General features: G+C 40.0%; 1 protein-coding gene across 1 annotated transcript in view; it reads right to left on the bottom strand.

The window, feature by feature from the left end:
- Positions 1 to 12,805, bottom strand: part of ATP1A4 (ATPase Na+/K+ transporting subunit alpha 4) — a 34,856-nt gene extending 22,051 nt beyond the window's left edge. Inside the window, exons 1-6 of the mRNA XM_011373078.1 lie at positions 12,656 to 12,805; positions 12,417 to 12,476; positions 7,453 to 7,656; positions 6,739 to 6,852; positions 4,880 to 5,014; positions 4,476 to 4,593 (exon numbers count right to left, since the gene is read on the bottom strand). Coding sequence (XP_011371380.1) covers positions 4,476 to 4,593; positions 4,880 to 5,014; positions 6,739 to 6,852; positions 7,453 to 7,656; positions 12,417 to 12,476; positions 12,656 to 12,805 — 781 coding nt within the window. The remainder of the gene's footprint in view (positions 1 to 4,475; positions 4,594 to 4,879; positions 5,015 to 6,738; positions 6,853 to 7,452; positions 7,657 to 12,416; positions 12,477 to 12,655) is intronic.
- Between the last annotated feature and the right edge of the window lie 3,399 nt (positions 12,806 to 16,204).

A 16,204-nucleotide genomic window follows, 5' to 3' on the forward strand; every position in this document is an offset into this window, starting at 1 on the left:
AGACACACACAGACTAAATGGAAGGGGATGGAAAAAGATATTGCCTTGATGAACCTAGAGGGTATCGCACTGAATGAAATAAGTCAGATAGAGAAAGACAAATATCGCATGATTTCACGTACATGTGGAATCTAAAGAACAAAGTAAACAACAACAACAAAAATGTAAATGAACTCATAGATACAGAGAATATTTTGAGGGCTACTAGATGGTTGGAGGTTGGGTGAGATGGTGAAAATGGGCAAAAGGGTTACGAAGTACAAATGGATAGTTACAAAATAGACATGGAGATATAAAGTGTAGCATAAGAAAAATAGTCAATAATGTGATAGATATGTAAGGAGGAAGAAGGGTACTAGATTTAGTGGGGTGATCACTTTGTGAGTTAGATAAATCTCTAATCAGTATGCTGTACAACTGAAACTAATATATTATTGTATGCCAACTATAATTGAAAAATAACTAATTGAATTGTACAATGTAAATAGAAGCAACTAATTGTCTGTTACATTCAATAAAGCAGGAAAAAAAGTGTGGTGAAAAATGCTGCTCAGACCTGAATCCTCTCCCTGCTGTGCTGGCTGGAGCCAGTCTGACCCCTGCTGGGTAGCATAGGTCATCACAGCCGGCCTTCTCTGCTCTTACCTCCACCAGCACTGTCCAGAGTCAGAAAGAAACTGGGACATATCACGTTTAACCTTGTACATACATGATGCAGGCCACTCACTTAAATGGCTTGTAATGAGGGGCCTGGAAAGGTTCTTTGCTCAAAACAATTTTTCCTGCTTTACCATAATGGCTGAAATTTCTACCATTAAAGTCACAGCCAGAGTTGCTCAGAAAAGCAACATATTATAGAAATAGTACTTATTTTAGGATCAGAAAGACTTAGGAAGTTCAACTTTCCAATATTCTAGCTGTATGGCTTGGGATAAGTTGCTTAAAAGCTCTGAGACTCAGGTTCCTCATCTTTAAAATGAGATGAAAGCTCTAAGGAATAAATATTTTTAAAACAGCCTAGAAGAGGGTTGAGTACATAATAGGCACTCGAATACTAGTTTTTTTTCTTCATTTAGATGAATATAGGGCCTCCAAAATCACACGTGCAATTTGTAGAGACAGCTCCAATCTAGGAGCTCCCATGAACATTGTAACATAAATTCCTGAAGTCACCTTCAGCTAGATGAGTCTGAGAACAGAGTCCTGGCTCAGATAGCAGACAGGTCAGGCCAATGTTAGGTAGAAGTTCTGGAAAGGTTCACAGTATGAGCCATTCTACAGATGAACTTCAGACTGGTTGCCAGAGGCATTCATTGAGCCTTGTGAGAAGTACTGCTTGAAGGGTATTGTATTTTTTAGTAGGGCGGCAGAGTATGGTATCACCTTTATCTATTTCACCTTTATCTTTAAGACTATTCCATGGTTTAGTCTAGTTCTTATTTTCATTTTTTCTGTTGTGGTTTCCCCATGCTTGGAGAGATGGGATTTAAAAACTAATGCCAATGTGTTTAGAGACAGGGCAGGTTGATGGCAACCTTGGGGAAAGTTAAGAAGGCCAAGTCTCCCCTATCCCAGGCCAGACTGAGTCCTCCATAACCCTCTATATAATGCCAGAGAAATAGTTTGGAACCCCCATCAAGATGCTTGAGAACCCAAAGAGTGATGTTTGTACCAGCAGCCCTGTAAAAGTCCACAGAGATGAAAGCAGGGAGACAAAGTTCTAAGATAAAGGTTAAAGTTATGCTATTAGTTTGCAGATAGCTCAGAAATCCCTCAATTTAATAGTCAACCTAGCACCACCCTCTTGGCTACATCTTGGTCTCTCTAGTCTCCTATTTAAGCCTCCTTCATTTTAGCTAGATCCTCTTTCTCAGACGGAATGCCATTACCCACTTTCACCCTTACCTGAAGCATATACTTTGCTGATGCAAACACTGCTTTAGAAGGACAAATTTGAGCAAATGTCTTCCTAAAACTTGGTAATAAAAATCTAGTGCTTTTTGGAGAAAGCTTGCTAGCTTGTATCTTTTTTTCCAATCACATTTAAAAAATTTTTATTTTAATCTATATTTTATTTTTCAATTAGAGTCTTCTTCAGTCTTTTTTTTTTCATGTTTCTCACCCTCTTTGAACACATTTTCATTCAAAATCAACTGTCCAAAGTTATTTGACCTTTACAGAATAAAATTTGTTTATGTTGAAAGCTTCTTTTCTTTCGTGGTGTTTCTTTTCTGTGGATTTCTTCTCACCTGCTGGTTTCTTGGTAGCTGCAGCCTTTTTTGCCACCAAAGTCTTCTGCTTCATAACACCAATAATCTTCTTTCCTTTCTTTCCCACCACTGGCTTCTTGTCTGGAACCCCCTTCTCATCTGATTTGGCTTCTAGTGCTGCTGCTGCTTTGTCCTCCCAGAGCTTACTGTTCTTGGCCTGGCAAAGAATGACATTCCAGTGAATGGTCTTTGCATATGGATTTAGCTTCAACGTGATCCTCAGGTTTTTCAGTGGATTCTTCTTCAGGACTATGCGGTGAATCTTGTTGTGTGGTGCTTGGAGGGCTCTTTGGGACTCTGGGCTTTTCAGGATTCTGCTAAGGCTGTATTGAGCGTCTTGTGTATGGGAAGGTGGTAGTTACTCTTGAGGGAGGCGGTGCCATACAGATCATCTAACTGGTGGAAAGGACTTTCAGTCCAAATGGCCCACATGCCCACCAGGAGCAAGGTTCAAAATGTTCAGTTTGCTTACATTAAGCAGAGTAATTCCAGGTATTTTCGGAAGGCTTTAATGATGCCATTTCCTCATTATAGATGATGCAAGGTCTCCTGTGCTCGATATAACTACGGTTTCTCCTTTTGCCTTTGCCAGCTCTCATTTGCTGAGATGTGTAGACCTTTTTGATATCATTCCAAGCTTTAAATTTCTTAAGAAGCAAAATAACTTCCTTGATCTTCTTGTAGCCTTCAACTTTACCTTCAACCATCAAAGGAAGTTTAAGAACTTCCTTAATATGATGATTTTTAGATATGATCAGTGCTGGTAAGGCTGGAGCAGACAGGGCAGAGAAGATGGCATATCACTTCTGTGTTGTGTTCACTCTGCGGTGCCAATGGCGCGAGGTTTTAATTGATGCAAACATGTGACCCCACAACACATATTGCCAAAAGCACGCTGGCCAGAATGATGAGTCCCACCACTTCGAACGTGGAATTCGAGCTACAGCTCTGCCAGTACTCCATGGCATAGCGCTGGTTTGATGACCTGCTAATTCACTGACAACATAGGGCTGTCTACTGTTTTTGCATAAGGTGGTGTGAACAAAGTTCACAATATCTGGCTGAATGGGAGTCTTGAACACAGTAGGCAAAAAAGTGACATTTTTGCCAGATGATTTCCCCTTTTTGTACTACACTGATATCAGTGGACAAGTCCAGGCCGTGGCAGGGAGAGAAGGCCACGCTCCCCTCAACCTGGTGGCCCTCACAGGAAAAGGCTTCTTTAGTTTTAATGTTACTCTTATCCTTTAGGGTAATTTCAAATTAACTAATTTTACTACCAGAAGAATCATTAGGAAGCTTTATTCCAGAGGGGAGACCATGGAAAGAGCATGGGCTTGGGAGACAAACCTGCATTAGAATTTTTGGTCCTCTCCTTTTCTATCAAGTTGTGCTCTTGGATAGTGCGTTTAATTTTTTGAACCTTAGTCTTTCATGTGTAAAAGAGGGGTAATATCTGTTGTATAGTGTTGTGAGAATCAGAGCTATCTATAGCACTTGACACATGCAATTAAAAAAAAAAGCTATTTCTTAGATACCCAAATATTTATTCTTAAGTATGAATAATGGTTTAAATTGTGTTCCAGAGAGTCTTGCACATCTCCTTAAGATGAAAAGATGAAGAAATTGACATAATGTTATTGAGTCACTGTTACCACTTTGGCCGGAGCTGTCTCCCAGTTCAAGGATGTCCTAGATACCAGGAGCAAAGCCAAAATGTGAGTGGCACCCCTGGGAACTCAAAATTCCAATGCCCATACCTTCTTTTGGAATAGTGAGAAGATGGGACTTACTTCAGGAGAAGAATGACCTAGCAGGGCTGAATAATTTTCAGGCTAAATAATTTTCTTCCCTTCTGTGCTGTTTTTCAGCTCATAGAGCATAGTCTATTCATTAGCTAGAATAATAATAGCTAGCAATTATAGGGCATTTATAATGTATTAGGTCTTGTGCTAAGCATTTTATGTATATTATTCCTTTAATAAACATAAAAATCTATAAAGTAGTAACTTTTAGTATCTTCGTTGTACAAATGTGAAAATGATGGCTTTGACCTTTTACCAAAGGTCATACAGCTCATGAATGATGGAGAGTCTAGACTATTTACCAGCCATTACATACCCTACTACCTTTAGAAACTAGAGAGTTCCTGAAATCATTCAATCTCTGCTTTTGAATTTAGTCTATTTATGATGCCATATTCACCTTCCACACAGTTGGTGGAGAAGAAGCAGATGTTTCGAGTCTCCAGAGGGTTCTCATGTGTGAAGTCAGGGGAGCGTGTTTGGGGCTCTGATTCTCCAGTCAAGGATGAGTTGTCCACCTGGGATGGGAGGGAGGACGGGTTGTAAAGTGAAAATATGGGGGAAAAAAGATTTATCTATTAAGATGATACATCTTTATTTGGTACCAACATTACCATTATTGACATGCAGAGAGAAACATAAATTTACATGCCAGCACCTTATTGTCTTTAATCTCAAATTTGCACTTGTAACTTCTCAAGATTCTGGAAAATAAGATCATACTTTCTTTCACTGAGCCCAGGTCACCACAGTGCCCTAAGGCCATGCTTGGCCCCCTCCCCTAGCTTTCCACATCCCACTCACCTTGCATCCTTGTGCAGAGATGAGCCGGAGGTCAGCGGGGATTCGGTCTCCACCCTTCACTTCTACCAGATCTCCCAACACCACATTTTGTATATTGATCTGTATCTTCTCTCCACCTCGAATTACCAGAGCTTGCTGTGGGAAGATAGTGTAGGGTCATTCCCAAAGCGTTCTGTTCCCTTCCTCCTGCTCCTGGCCTGCAACCTCCTGTTCCTGGTTTCCTTCCTCTAACTCCAGCCTTTCTTACATTGTCACTCACCACATCATTCTTTTTTAAAAAATTGTTATTGTTAAATGTATTAGGATAACATTGGTTAATAACATATAATTTTCAGGTGTACGAGATTATAATTCTTGAAGGGCTCTTTGGTAGTTTGCAAATTCTTACCATTGCTGTCTGCAGTGCTTTTGCAATGTGATTTTGATACTTCTCCCACTAAGAGATGGGGTTTACCTCTCTATATCCACACATAGGCTTAGCTATAGTTTGCTTTGGCCCATAAGACATTAGCAATTGTAATGCAAGCAGAGGCTTAAAAAGTGCTTGCACACAGGGGCTTGCCCTGTTGTTTCTGGGAACCCCTCTGCCACCACACTGGACAAGCCCAAGCTAGCCTCCTGAAGAAAGAGGGATCATAAGGAGAAAAGCCCCAGTTGTCCCAGTAATCTCAGCTGAGGCCCCAGACATGTGAATGAAGTCATCTTAGACCACCCAGCATCAGCTAAGCTCAGCTCAGATCAGAAAAATACCCCAGCTGTAGAATTATGAGAAATAATATGTTCGTTGTTTTGAGCCACTAAGTTTTGGGGTGGTTTGTTAAGGCAGCAAAAGCTAACTGATAGTCTCCAAACTCCTAGTTTATTCTACAAAAACATTTCCCTGAAACTTTACCCAAGGAAGATATTAAGTTATGTTCATATCAAAGGGAGACGATGATCCTGGGTTACAATGCTAGAACATGATCATATTGTCAGAAATTTCGGAACCTGTTCCATTCCTTTCCAACTTTCCAGCCCTGTGCCTGGGAAACTGTTTTCTACTCTCATATTATTTCCAGGTATTTAAAAATACTTTTTATCTGAAAATAATCTGAACCTTTAGAAAAGTTGCAAGAATAAAAATTGTACCAAAAACACCAGTATAACCTTTACTCAGATTCACCTATTAATATTTTATTTCATTTGCTTTCTCATTTGTCCTTTGTCTTTACATATGTATGCATGTGAATACATTTTTTCCTGAACCATTTAAGGGTAGGTTACATACATCACGATCTTTCATTCTACATACTTCAGTGTGCATTTCCTAAGAATTCGGATTTTAAACAACCATAACACAGTTATTAATTTCAGTAAATTTCAAATTGACATAATATTTTAATCTATTGTCTGTATTCCAGTTTTGTCAATTGACCCAAAATACATTTTACAGAGTTTTTTCTCCTCCAGCACAGGAGTCAGTCTAGGGTCAGATATGCCATTTAGTTGTCATGTCTCTTCACCCTCCTTTAATCTGAAACATTTCCATAACTGTACTTTGTCTTTAAGGTCATTGACATTTGAAGAATCCAGCCTCCCCAAACTCCTTTGTCCTTTAAAAAAATAGAATGTTCTCATTTAGGGCTTAACATAATGCTCATTAGATTCAAATTATTCATTCCAGAGCAGACTACTTCATACATAATGCTGTGTCTTTCTCAGGGTACTTTTAAGGCCAGATAGAATAAAACCAAAGTGAACCTCACATTCATAACCAGCCTCACTCATTGTAGGATATAATTCCTCCAAGGGACTTAATAATTACATATTTAGTCACATTCTATACCTCCTCTCACTAGATCCTCCCATACCAATCCTACCTGAGGCACCATGTTCTTAAAAGACTCCATAATCTTGGAACTCTTGGCCTCCTGAGAATAGGAGAAGCAGCCAGTGATGACAACCACAACGGCTAGTACAATGCCCAGGTATAGCTGGGGGTAGGGAAAGAAAGGACTTATGAGTAGGTCTTTCTCTTCCTCTTCATCCTCAGAACACTGCAAGAAGATTTGCCATTTCTCCAGATGCAAGAAACCATAAGACTCTATTGAAGAGTACAGGAACTGAGAAGAGTCTGAGACAGGGCTGGCTTACTCAGCTTCTTGGTGAAGGAACTCTGAGCTACAGTGAAGTAGCAACAAAATTCCAGGTTAATGATGGTCTATATTTTCCTCTCCAGGTAGGCTATTTATGGGGTGGGGGATGGATGGTGAGGGAGATGGAGAGGAAGTTGGTGAAGAGATTAAACTTCTAGGAAAGAGAAAGGGGACTGCAAAGTGCTTGCGATGATCAGTTGAGAAGATAATCAAAGGAGAGCAAGTTTCTGGGGGAAACCATGCATCTCAGGGAGCCGAATCAGTAGCTTTTCAAAGAAAAAACTAGAGAAAACAGGAGGGACCGAAGACTCCCTTAGAAAGTCCTGAGAGTACTATGGATTTGGATCAGAGGGCTTCAGGAGTGCTAGGCTGCTGAGCAGAAGAGTTTCAGGAGCTAAGCAGAGACTAGGCTCGGCAGTAGTAGTTGAACAGACTCACATTGTCTTTAGTAGCCTCCTCATTGAAATATCTCTGGATGCCATAGGCCACAAAGCAGAGAATGGCACCAGTCCACAGGAGGATGGAGAAGCCACCGAACAGTTGTTTACAGAATTTGACCCATTCTGGAATGGTGGGGGGTGGGGTAAGCACATTAGGTCCATCTCGAATCAGGATTTTCTCTGCCTCTTCAGGGCTAAGTCCCTGTGTGGAGAAGAAATAAGGATGGGTAGAAAATCACAAAATAAGAAACAGCTATAGCAAAACAGAATCCCACTTCAAAACTCAGATCTACCATTATAGTCCCAGGATGGGTCTAGAGACCAGTGGAGTTCTCTGAAAGTCAGACTGGGAGTTCTTTCTAGATAAGCAGGATTTTAAAATTTGTGTTATAGAAGAGATATCAGTTAGCATGCTAACATAGGATGAAGTTTTAGTTTATGGATTGATTTACAAACCTTTTTGAAAACCTATCTTGGGCCTGGTACTGTGGTAGGATACCAAAATGAGTAAGAATGGTCCTTACACTTATGGAGCTCCAGTTCTAACAGAAACAATTCATAATACAGAAATAATGTACAAGGCTAATGTTAATGATGGGATAAAATACAGAATGTTGATAATATATGAACTGTTCATACTTTTGACTCTATAGCTTAGAAATAGGAAAAGCCCAGCTAAATACATGAATGCATAGGCTCTCACTTTAGGCTTGTGTACTTTTTTCTCTGAATGAAAAGGACATTAGAACCTATTCAAGTATTGTAAAAGAAACTCTCCTTAATCCCTATCAGCCACTCCAAGCAACCTTATCAAACTCTCCCTAAAAAACACACAATTTTAATAAAAACAAGACAAGTCTCCTATGCTCCTCCTTGGATACCAGATGAAGAAATTCTAGAGCTAAGAAGGGCTTACATTTTGAGGGCTTATATTTAAAGTTTTTTATTTGTGGTCACTGTTTACAGTAGTAGCAGTAGTAATAGTAATAGTGTAATATATGATTTTACAGTTAAACCAATGGTTCCCGGTGTGGTCTGGGATCCATGGGGTCCCAAAACCCTTTCAAGATGTCCACAAGTTCAAACAATTTTCATAATAACACTAAATAGTTGTTAGCCTTTTTCACTCTCATTCTCTGAGTATATGCTGGAATTTCCCAAAGACTGCATGACGCATAATATTGTAATAGATTTAATACTGAAAATATATGAGAATCCAATTGTCTTCTATTAAAAAGCTAGATATTAAAGGTTTGTAAAAATTTGAAATGCCACTAAATAGTTTTATTTTGAAAAACATAGTTTTTTTGTCATAAAAATATTATTTATACTAATATACAATGGGTTTACCCTTCTTTTATTTTTTATTTTTTAATAGTCATAGCCTTTATTTTTATATATATTTTTAATTTTTATTTTTAATTTTTTTCAATTATAGTTGACATATTGTATTAGTTTCAGGTGTACAACACAGTAATTAGACATTTATATAATTTATGAAGTGATCACCCCAATAAATCCAGTACCCATCTGACACCATACATAGTTGTTACAATACTACTGAGTGTATTCCCCATGCTATACTCTACATCTTTATAACTATTTTGTAACTACCAATTTCCAAGTCTTAATCCCCCACTTCTTCACCCATCCCCCACTCTCCAACCTGACAACCATCAAAATGCTCTCCCTATCCATGAGCTTGTTTTTGTTGTTTATTTGTTTACCCCGTTCTCTGGATTCCACATATGACATTTGCCTTTCTCTATCTGACTTACTCCACTTAGCACAATACCCTCGAGATCCATCCATGTTGTTGCAGATGGCAAGATTCTATACTTTTTTATGGCTTAGTAATATTTCATTGTGTGTATATATATATATATATATATACCACTTCTTTATCCATTCATCCATTGATGGACACCCAAGATGCCTCCATATCTTAGCTACTGTAAATAATGTTGCAATGAAAATAAGCATTCACACCCCTCCAAAGTAGTGTTTTGAGTTTCTTCAGATAAATACCCAGAATTGGGATAACTGGATCCTTCTTTATCTCTTGTTATAGCCTTTGTTTTAAAGTCTATTTTGTCTGGTATAAGTATTGCTAACCAAGCTTTTTTTATTTGTTTCCATTTTCATGAAACATCTTTTTTCATCCCTTTACTTTCAGTCTGTGTGTACCTTTCAATCTGCAGTGAGACTCTTATGGGCAGCATGTGTAAGGATCTTGTTCTCTTATCCATTCAGCCACTGTCTCTTTCAACTGGTGCATTTAATCCACTTACATTTAAAGTAATTGTTGCTAGATATGTAGTTATTATCATTTTATTATTCATATTTTTGATCTTTTCTTTTTCTTCTTCTTAAAGAAGTCTCTCTAACATTTCCTTTGTAGTGGTGATAAACTCCTTTTGCTTTTTCTTGTTTGGGAAGTTTTGTCCTTCAATTCTAAATTATGGTTTTGCCGGGTAGATTGATATTTCTTGTAAGGCCTTGCTTTTCATCAGTTTGAATATTTTGTACCAAGCCCTTCCAGCCTGCAAAGTTTGTTGAGAAATCAGCTGACAGCCTTCTGGGAGCTCCCTTGTAGATAACTAACTGCTTTTCTCTTACTACTTTTAAGATTCTCTGTATTTAACCTTTGGCACTTTAATTACGATGTGTCTTGGTGTGAGCCTCTTTGGGTTCATCTTGTTTGGGACTCTCTGTGCTTCCTGGGCTCGTATATCTATTTCTTTCACCAGGTTAGGGATGTTTTCAGTCATTATATCTTCAAATAGGTTTTCAATTCCTTGCTCTCTCTCTTCTTCTAGTATCTCTCTGATACGGATGTTGGTATGCTTGATGTTGGTTCCAGAGGCCCCTTAAACAATTCTTCTTATTATTTTTTAATTCTTTTTCTTGTTGCTGTTCTGATTGGATGTTTTCTGTTACCTTTTCATCTAAATTGCTGATTTTATCCTCTGCTTTATCTCATTTACTGTTAATTACTCTTAAGGTATTCTTCATTCGGTTATTGTATTCTTCATTTCTGACTGGTTCTTTTTTATGTTTTCTATCTCCACTTTCATGTTTTCTATCTCTTTGTTAAAGTTCTCACTGAGTTCATCTACTCTTCCCTTAAGTTCATTGAGCATCCTTATAACCAATGTTTTGAACTCTGCATCTGGTAGATTACTTGTGTCCATTTTGTTTAGCTCTTTTTCTGGAGCTTTGTTCTGTTCTTTCGTTTAGGTCATGTTTCTTTGTCTTCTCATTTTGGCTGTCCGTATGCATTTCTTTCTATGTATTAGATAGAGCTGCTATGTCTCCCAGTTTTAGAGTGGCCTTATATAGTAAGTGTGCTGTGGGTTCCAGTGGCACAGTCTTCCCTGGTCACCTGAGTCGGGTGCTCTAGGTATGTCCCTTGTACGGGTTATGTGTGCCCTCCTGTTGTAGTTGAAACTTGGCTGCTGTTTGCTTATCAATGGGAGGAATTGACCCTTGGGCTGACTTGTTGTGATGACTGGCTGTGACCAATAGAGAAGCTATTGTGCAGGGGCTGACCCTATAGAGCAGGACTCACTTTAGCAGGGCTCTGGTCCCTGCCCACTCTGCCCAAGAGGCAACCTAGCATGAACCACCAAGCAATCCGCAGATGGCTACCACTCACCCTGAGCTTGGAGATGCCTTGAGAGGCCATGCTGCAAATTGAAGCTGGCTGCTGCTAGTGCTGGGCTTGAGGCTGCTCAGTGAGAGGTACTGGGTTTGCCAAGGAGAGATTTTAGAAAAGTCTTCAGCATGAGCCAAGACAGGCTGTTTGTATGGAAAAACCCACTAAAAGTAGCTTAGATGGGACCGCATGCTGGGATGGGCAGGGTCTCAGAAAATCATTAGGGTGGGGTGACCAGTGTTAGTTAGCCAGGTTGGTGGAGACTCAGATATGGTGTCTCCCTGGGTCTGCAACCCGGGTAGGGGAGGGCTCAACAAAGGAACAATGCCTTCTGCCAGCACTTCTGTCTGGGAGAAAGCCACCACTCCAGCACTCTCCCTGAAGCCAAACAACTCAGTTCCTCCCTGTGTGTCCCTGGTGCCTTTTGAGCTACTGCCCCAGTGCTGGAGCTCAGAGTGAATGAGTCTGTCAGTGGGTTGGTCCATGTGTGGGCCCCTTAAGAGGAAAGTCCATGATTTCTTCAGCCCTCTGTCTCACTCAGCCACAATCTCTGCTAGTTTTCACAGCCAGAAATTGTGGGGACTTATCTTCCCAGAACTGGAACCCTGGGAGCCCAGTGCGGAGCCAGGACCCCTTGCTCTTTTGAGGGGACCTCTGCAGCTGAGGTATTTCTCCCAATTCTCAGTCACCACACGTGGGTATGGGACGAGCCTGTTTTGCATCTCTGCCCCTGCTATGAGTCCTGAGGTGGCCTCTTCTATGTGTCCCTAGTTCTAGGACTTCTGTTCAGCTAGACTTCAGATGACTCTAAATGATGGCTATTCCGTAGTTTATTTCTAATTTTGATGTGGTTGTGAGAGGAGGCAAGCACAGGGTTTGCTTACTCTGCCATCCTGACTGGAAGCCCCAGGTTTACCAGTCTTTTAAAATGAATTAGGAAATATTTTTAAATTTCTCAATTTTAATTTTTAATACTGTAATTATAGATGATGTAACACACACACACACACACACACACACACACACACACCCCAAAAAAGATCTTTGGGTTCTTTAATAATTAATGATTGTAAAGGGGTCCTAGGGACAAAGGTGTGAGAAGCACTGCCCTAAACTATTCTTATTCTCTGATCTAATTCTGAGCTCTCTTTGGGAACATTCCAATTATCATCTTTTTCTGAGTGTGTGGCCTGAGAAACTTGATTGGGTAGAGGTTAAGAATGGAGGTTAGGGGGCTTTTATCCTGGTAGCCTCAAAGTTGGGACAGAGACCCTCGGCCTCCCTCAAGAAGTTCCTTGACTCACCTTTGTCAGGTCCACGGAATACTTGGTGCTCAGCTGTTCCAGAGTTAATTTGTGATCATCCTGAGGAGACAGCAGAGTCATTGAGGGAGAGGTGGTGACTCCTGGTCATTTCCAGGAAAGGGAGAGAGATACTTGGGGAAAGAGGGATGGCTCTGGCCTGTGGGTAAGATGTTAAAAGGCTGAGGGTTGAGGAGTGTTTTCAGAGGGCAATTGGTCAGCATCCACTTGGGTGTTCTCACCATGACCACTTCCTTCTTCAATTCCTCCACATCTATCTTCTTTCTTTTTTTCTTCACACGTCTTTTACCCCCTTTCAGCCTCCTTCTAGGTTTTGGGCTTGGATTCTGCTCACGAGGCATCGCCATTCTCTTTTTACCACCAAGTCCCATAGTTGTCCCTGGATATAGCTGACCCAGCTCAATTTGTGAGAAGAAAGTAGAGTGAGGGGGAATGAAGGAGCGAAAAGTAAGGAGAGGGTGAAGGGATGAGAATGAGAGAAAGAGGGGAGGAAACAGGGCACTGAGAAGAATAAAGTGATGGGGATGAAAAGAGGTTGCAGAGAATAAGTAGAAGAAATGGAGAAGTTAGGCAGTGAAGACCAGGGAAAGGGGAGAGAGGGAGAAAACCAGAGAGAGGAGTGAAGAGGCCAGAGGAGGGAGCCGTGAAAGAGGAGAGAAGGGTGAAGCCATCAGAGGTGGGAAGAAGTGTCATGAACAGGGAGGGAAGGGTGAGAGGAGCCTAGGGCCTGAGGGAAGCTTGAAGGGTGGGGGGATGGAGTTGAGAAAATGAAGGTGAGGATCTGGGGGTACAACAGGTGAAGGGTAACTGCGCCTTAGTGAAGATGCCACAGGGTGCTGAGCAAGTGGGAAATGCAGAGGGAGCGAAGGGGCCAACTGGGCTTCAGGGCATACCCACAGCCCCAGGCCCTGTGGGTACCTTGGCAACAACCAGGTCTACCATCACAAAGGCCTCATGAAAGTTCTAAGAAAACTCAAAAGTCATAGTCTCTGGGTGTGAGGATGATTGGAGCAGGTTCTGCCACAGAGAGAATTTCAATCTGAGGGCGAAACTAGAACAAAGTCTCAGCTTGTACTTAGAGGTACTTTAGATAGCTGACTCAAAAAATAAAGCAGGCCCTCTGTGTGCAAGTGCACTTTTACTGAGGCACACTTCTCCACCAACAGTGACTTTGAGCTTTTAGTTTTAGGAGATCAGATAGCAAAATAGGTCAGATCTTGGGCTTTCGAATCAGTCCATGGGTCTGAATCCTGGCTCCTGTGCTTACCAGCTGCATGGCTCTAGGCAAGTTATTCAACCTCTCTGTGCCTCTCTTTCCTCATCTATAGAGGAGGACACCATCTACCCGCAAGACGTCAATAGCAAGAATTAAAGTGAGGTGCTCTATGTAAAGCACAATGTCTAACATATATAGCATGTGTTCAATAAATAGCTTGAATTAAATATTATTAGTTTTATTGTGGCTTAATGTGCAGCTTTTCTCAGTGGAGGTATAATATGCTTTTCTATGTGATAGCACTGCATTTTTCTCATTTAATATGATATATTTATCTCTTCCAATCATTCTTTGGCATGTAGGTAAGTGGTTTGACCGAATTAACTTCACACATGTTTTACGTGTAAGTTATACTCTCCTTTCTTCCCAAAACAATCTGAAGCAGCTATATATTTCTATCATGTTTTTTTTCAGTTATGCATGTTGCATACATTTTCCCTTTTTATTGTTTAATATTTAATTAATGGTGTTTTGGTTTGGCGTGCGATTTAAAAATATGACTGTATCAGACATATCAGACAACGTCATCTTGGTGCTGACGAATGCTCTGTTGATATTCAGAAATAGAAATGTTGCCTTCCCAGCTGGGAAAAATGATAGCCTGTTTCTTTAATAGATTAGATTTTTCTCCTTTATTAAAAATGTATAAAATAAAAACTGAAAGTTTTACTTTCCCTTCCTCTAAACGTAGATTGCTCAGCACAGACATTACTGCCACGGACAGTGTGCTGCACAGCCTTCTAGTCTTTTTTCTGTTTATACAAATAGATATCTAAAAGGAGATACAGTCTTAATTTTTATAGAATCATTCAACTTTCCTTTGATTTATCGATCTGTCATATTAACATCTTTTTTTTTTTTTTAGTGTCTATAAGGCATTCCACATTCTGTAGTGACCATAGTTTATTCAATCATTCCCACGACTGATGGATTTATAGAATATTTTCCACTTTTATCTTTGACCATTAAAAATTTTAGTGTAGTGCCATCCTTATCTAGAGCTACCTTTAGGCCCCTGAGCTTCAGTTTCCATAGAATTGACTTCTGTTGCTGATTCAAAGGATACTCTCATTAAAAATCTTAAAAGATTGTACCAGATTTCTCTTCAAAAGAGCTCTTCCCATCTGTATCCCAGCTACAAGTGGCAAGGATGTCTACTCCCCACACCTTTGATTACACTAGAGATCTTGATCTTTTACATTTTTACCATGGTAATTGGTGAAATTTGGTATGATATAGTTTTAATTTGCATTTCTTTATTGGCTAGGGGAGCATTTTTTCTAATATTGGCTTTCTGGATTTTATTTTTCTTTTTGTGAATTGTTGTTCATATCATTTGCCCAATATTCATTGTTTTCTTTTGCTTACTGATTTATAGGAACCCTTTGTCAAATACATTACAAATATCTTCTCTCAGTTGTTGTTTTAATGTAGACCATAAAATCCTTAAGCATGAGGTTAGAATTAAAGTTCAAATCACCAAGTTCGTCTATGCATCATTCGTATGAACAGCATTCAGCCCAGACTTGCATATATGAGGTCCCTCGAAGCAACTTTATTCACATATAATCCACTGAAATTATTTTTGGAAACCCCATTCTATTCTACAGATCTTAGCTCAAAAGTCTGCCTCTTCAGAGAGGCCTTCTCTGCTTGCCAAATCCAAAAGAGCTCCTCTCACACACAGCCCTCAATCCATCACTTCACTTGTGGTCTTCACTGCACTTTCCACTCTCTAAAATTATCCTCCTCATTTATCTGTTGACTTGTTAATTGTCTGTTTGTCTATTACCTTGGGGAACTTTCCTGGCTTATTTATAACTGTGTACTCAGACCCTAGAATACTGCCTGGCACAGAGTGGTTGGTTTACAACCACTTCCTCCTCCTCCTCCTCCTCCTCCTCCTCCTCCTTCTTCATGGAGTCCCTTTAACATTTCTTATAATACTGGTTTGGTGGTGATGAACTCCTTCAGCTTTTTCTTGTCTGGGAAGCTCTTTATCTGTCCTTCAATTCTAAATGATAGTTTTTCTGGGTAGAGTAATTTTGCTTATAGTTCCTTGCTTTTAATCACTTTGAATACTTCGTGCCAGTCCCTTCTGGCCCACAAAGTTTCTGTTGAGAAGTCAGCTGACGGTCTTATGGGAACTCCCTTGCAGGTAACTAACTGCTTTTTTCTTGCTGCTTTTAAGATTCTCTCTTTGTCTTTAACCTTTGGCATTTTAATTATGATGTGTCTTGGTGTGGGCCTCTTTGGGTTCATCTTGTTTGGGACTTTGCACTTCCTAGACTTGTATGTCTATTTCCTTCACCAGGTTAGGGAAGTTTTCAGTCATTATTTCTTCAAATAGGGTTTCAATTCCTTGCTCTCTCTCTCCTTTTTTTTTGGTACCCCTATAATGCAAATGTTGGTATGCTGATGTTGTCCCAGAGGTCCTTTAAACAATCCTCATTTTAAAAAATAATTCTTTCTTTTTGCTGTTTTGATTATGCTG

This window comes from Pteropus vampyrus, unplaced genomic scaffold, assembly GCF_000151845.1.
Source record: "Pteropus vampyrus isolate Shadow unplaced genomic scaffold, Pvam_2.0 Scaffold217, whole genome shotgun sequence".
Taxonomy (NCBI): Eukaryota; Metazoa; Chordata; class Mammalia; order Chiroptera; family Pteropodidae; genus Pteropus; species Pteropus vampyrus.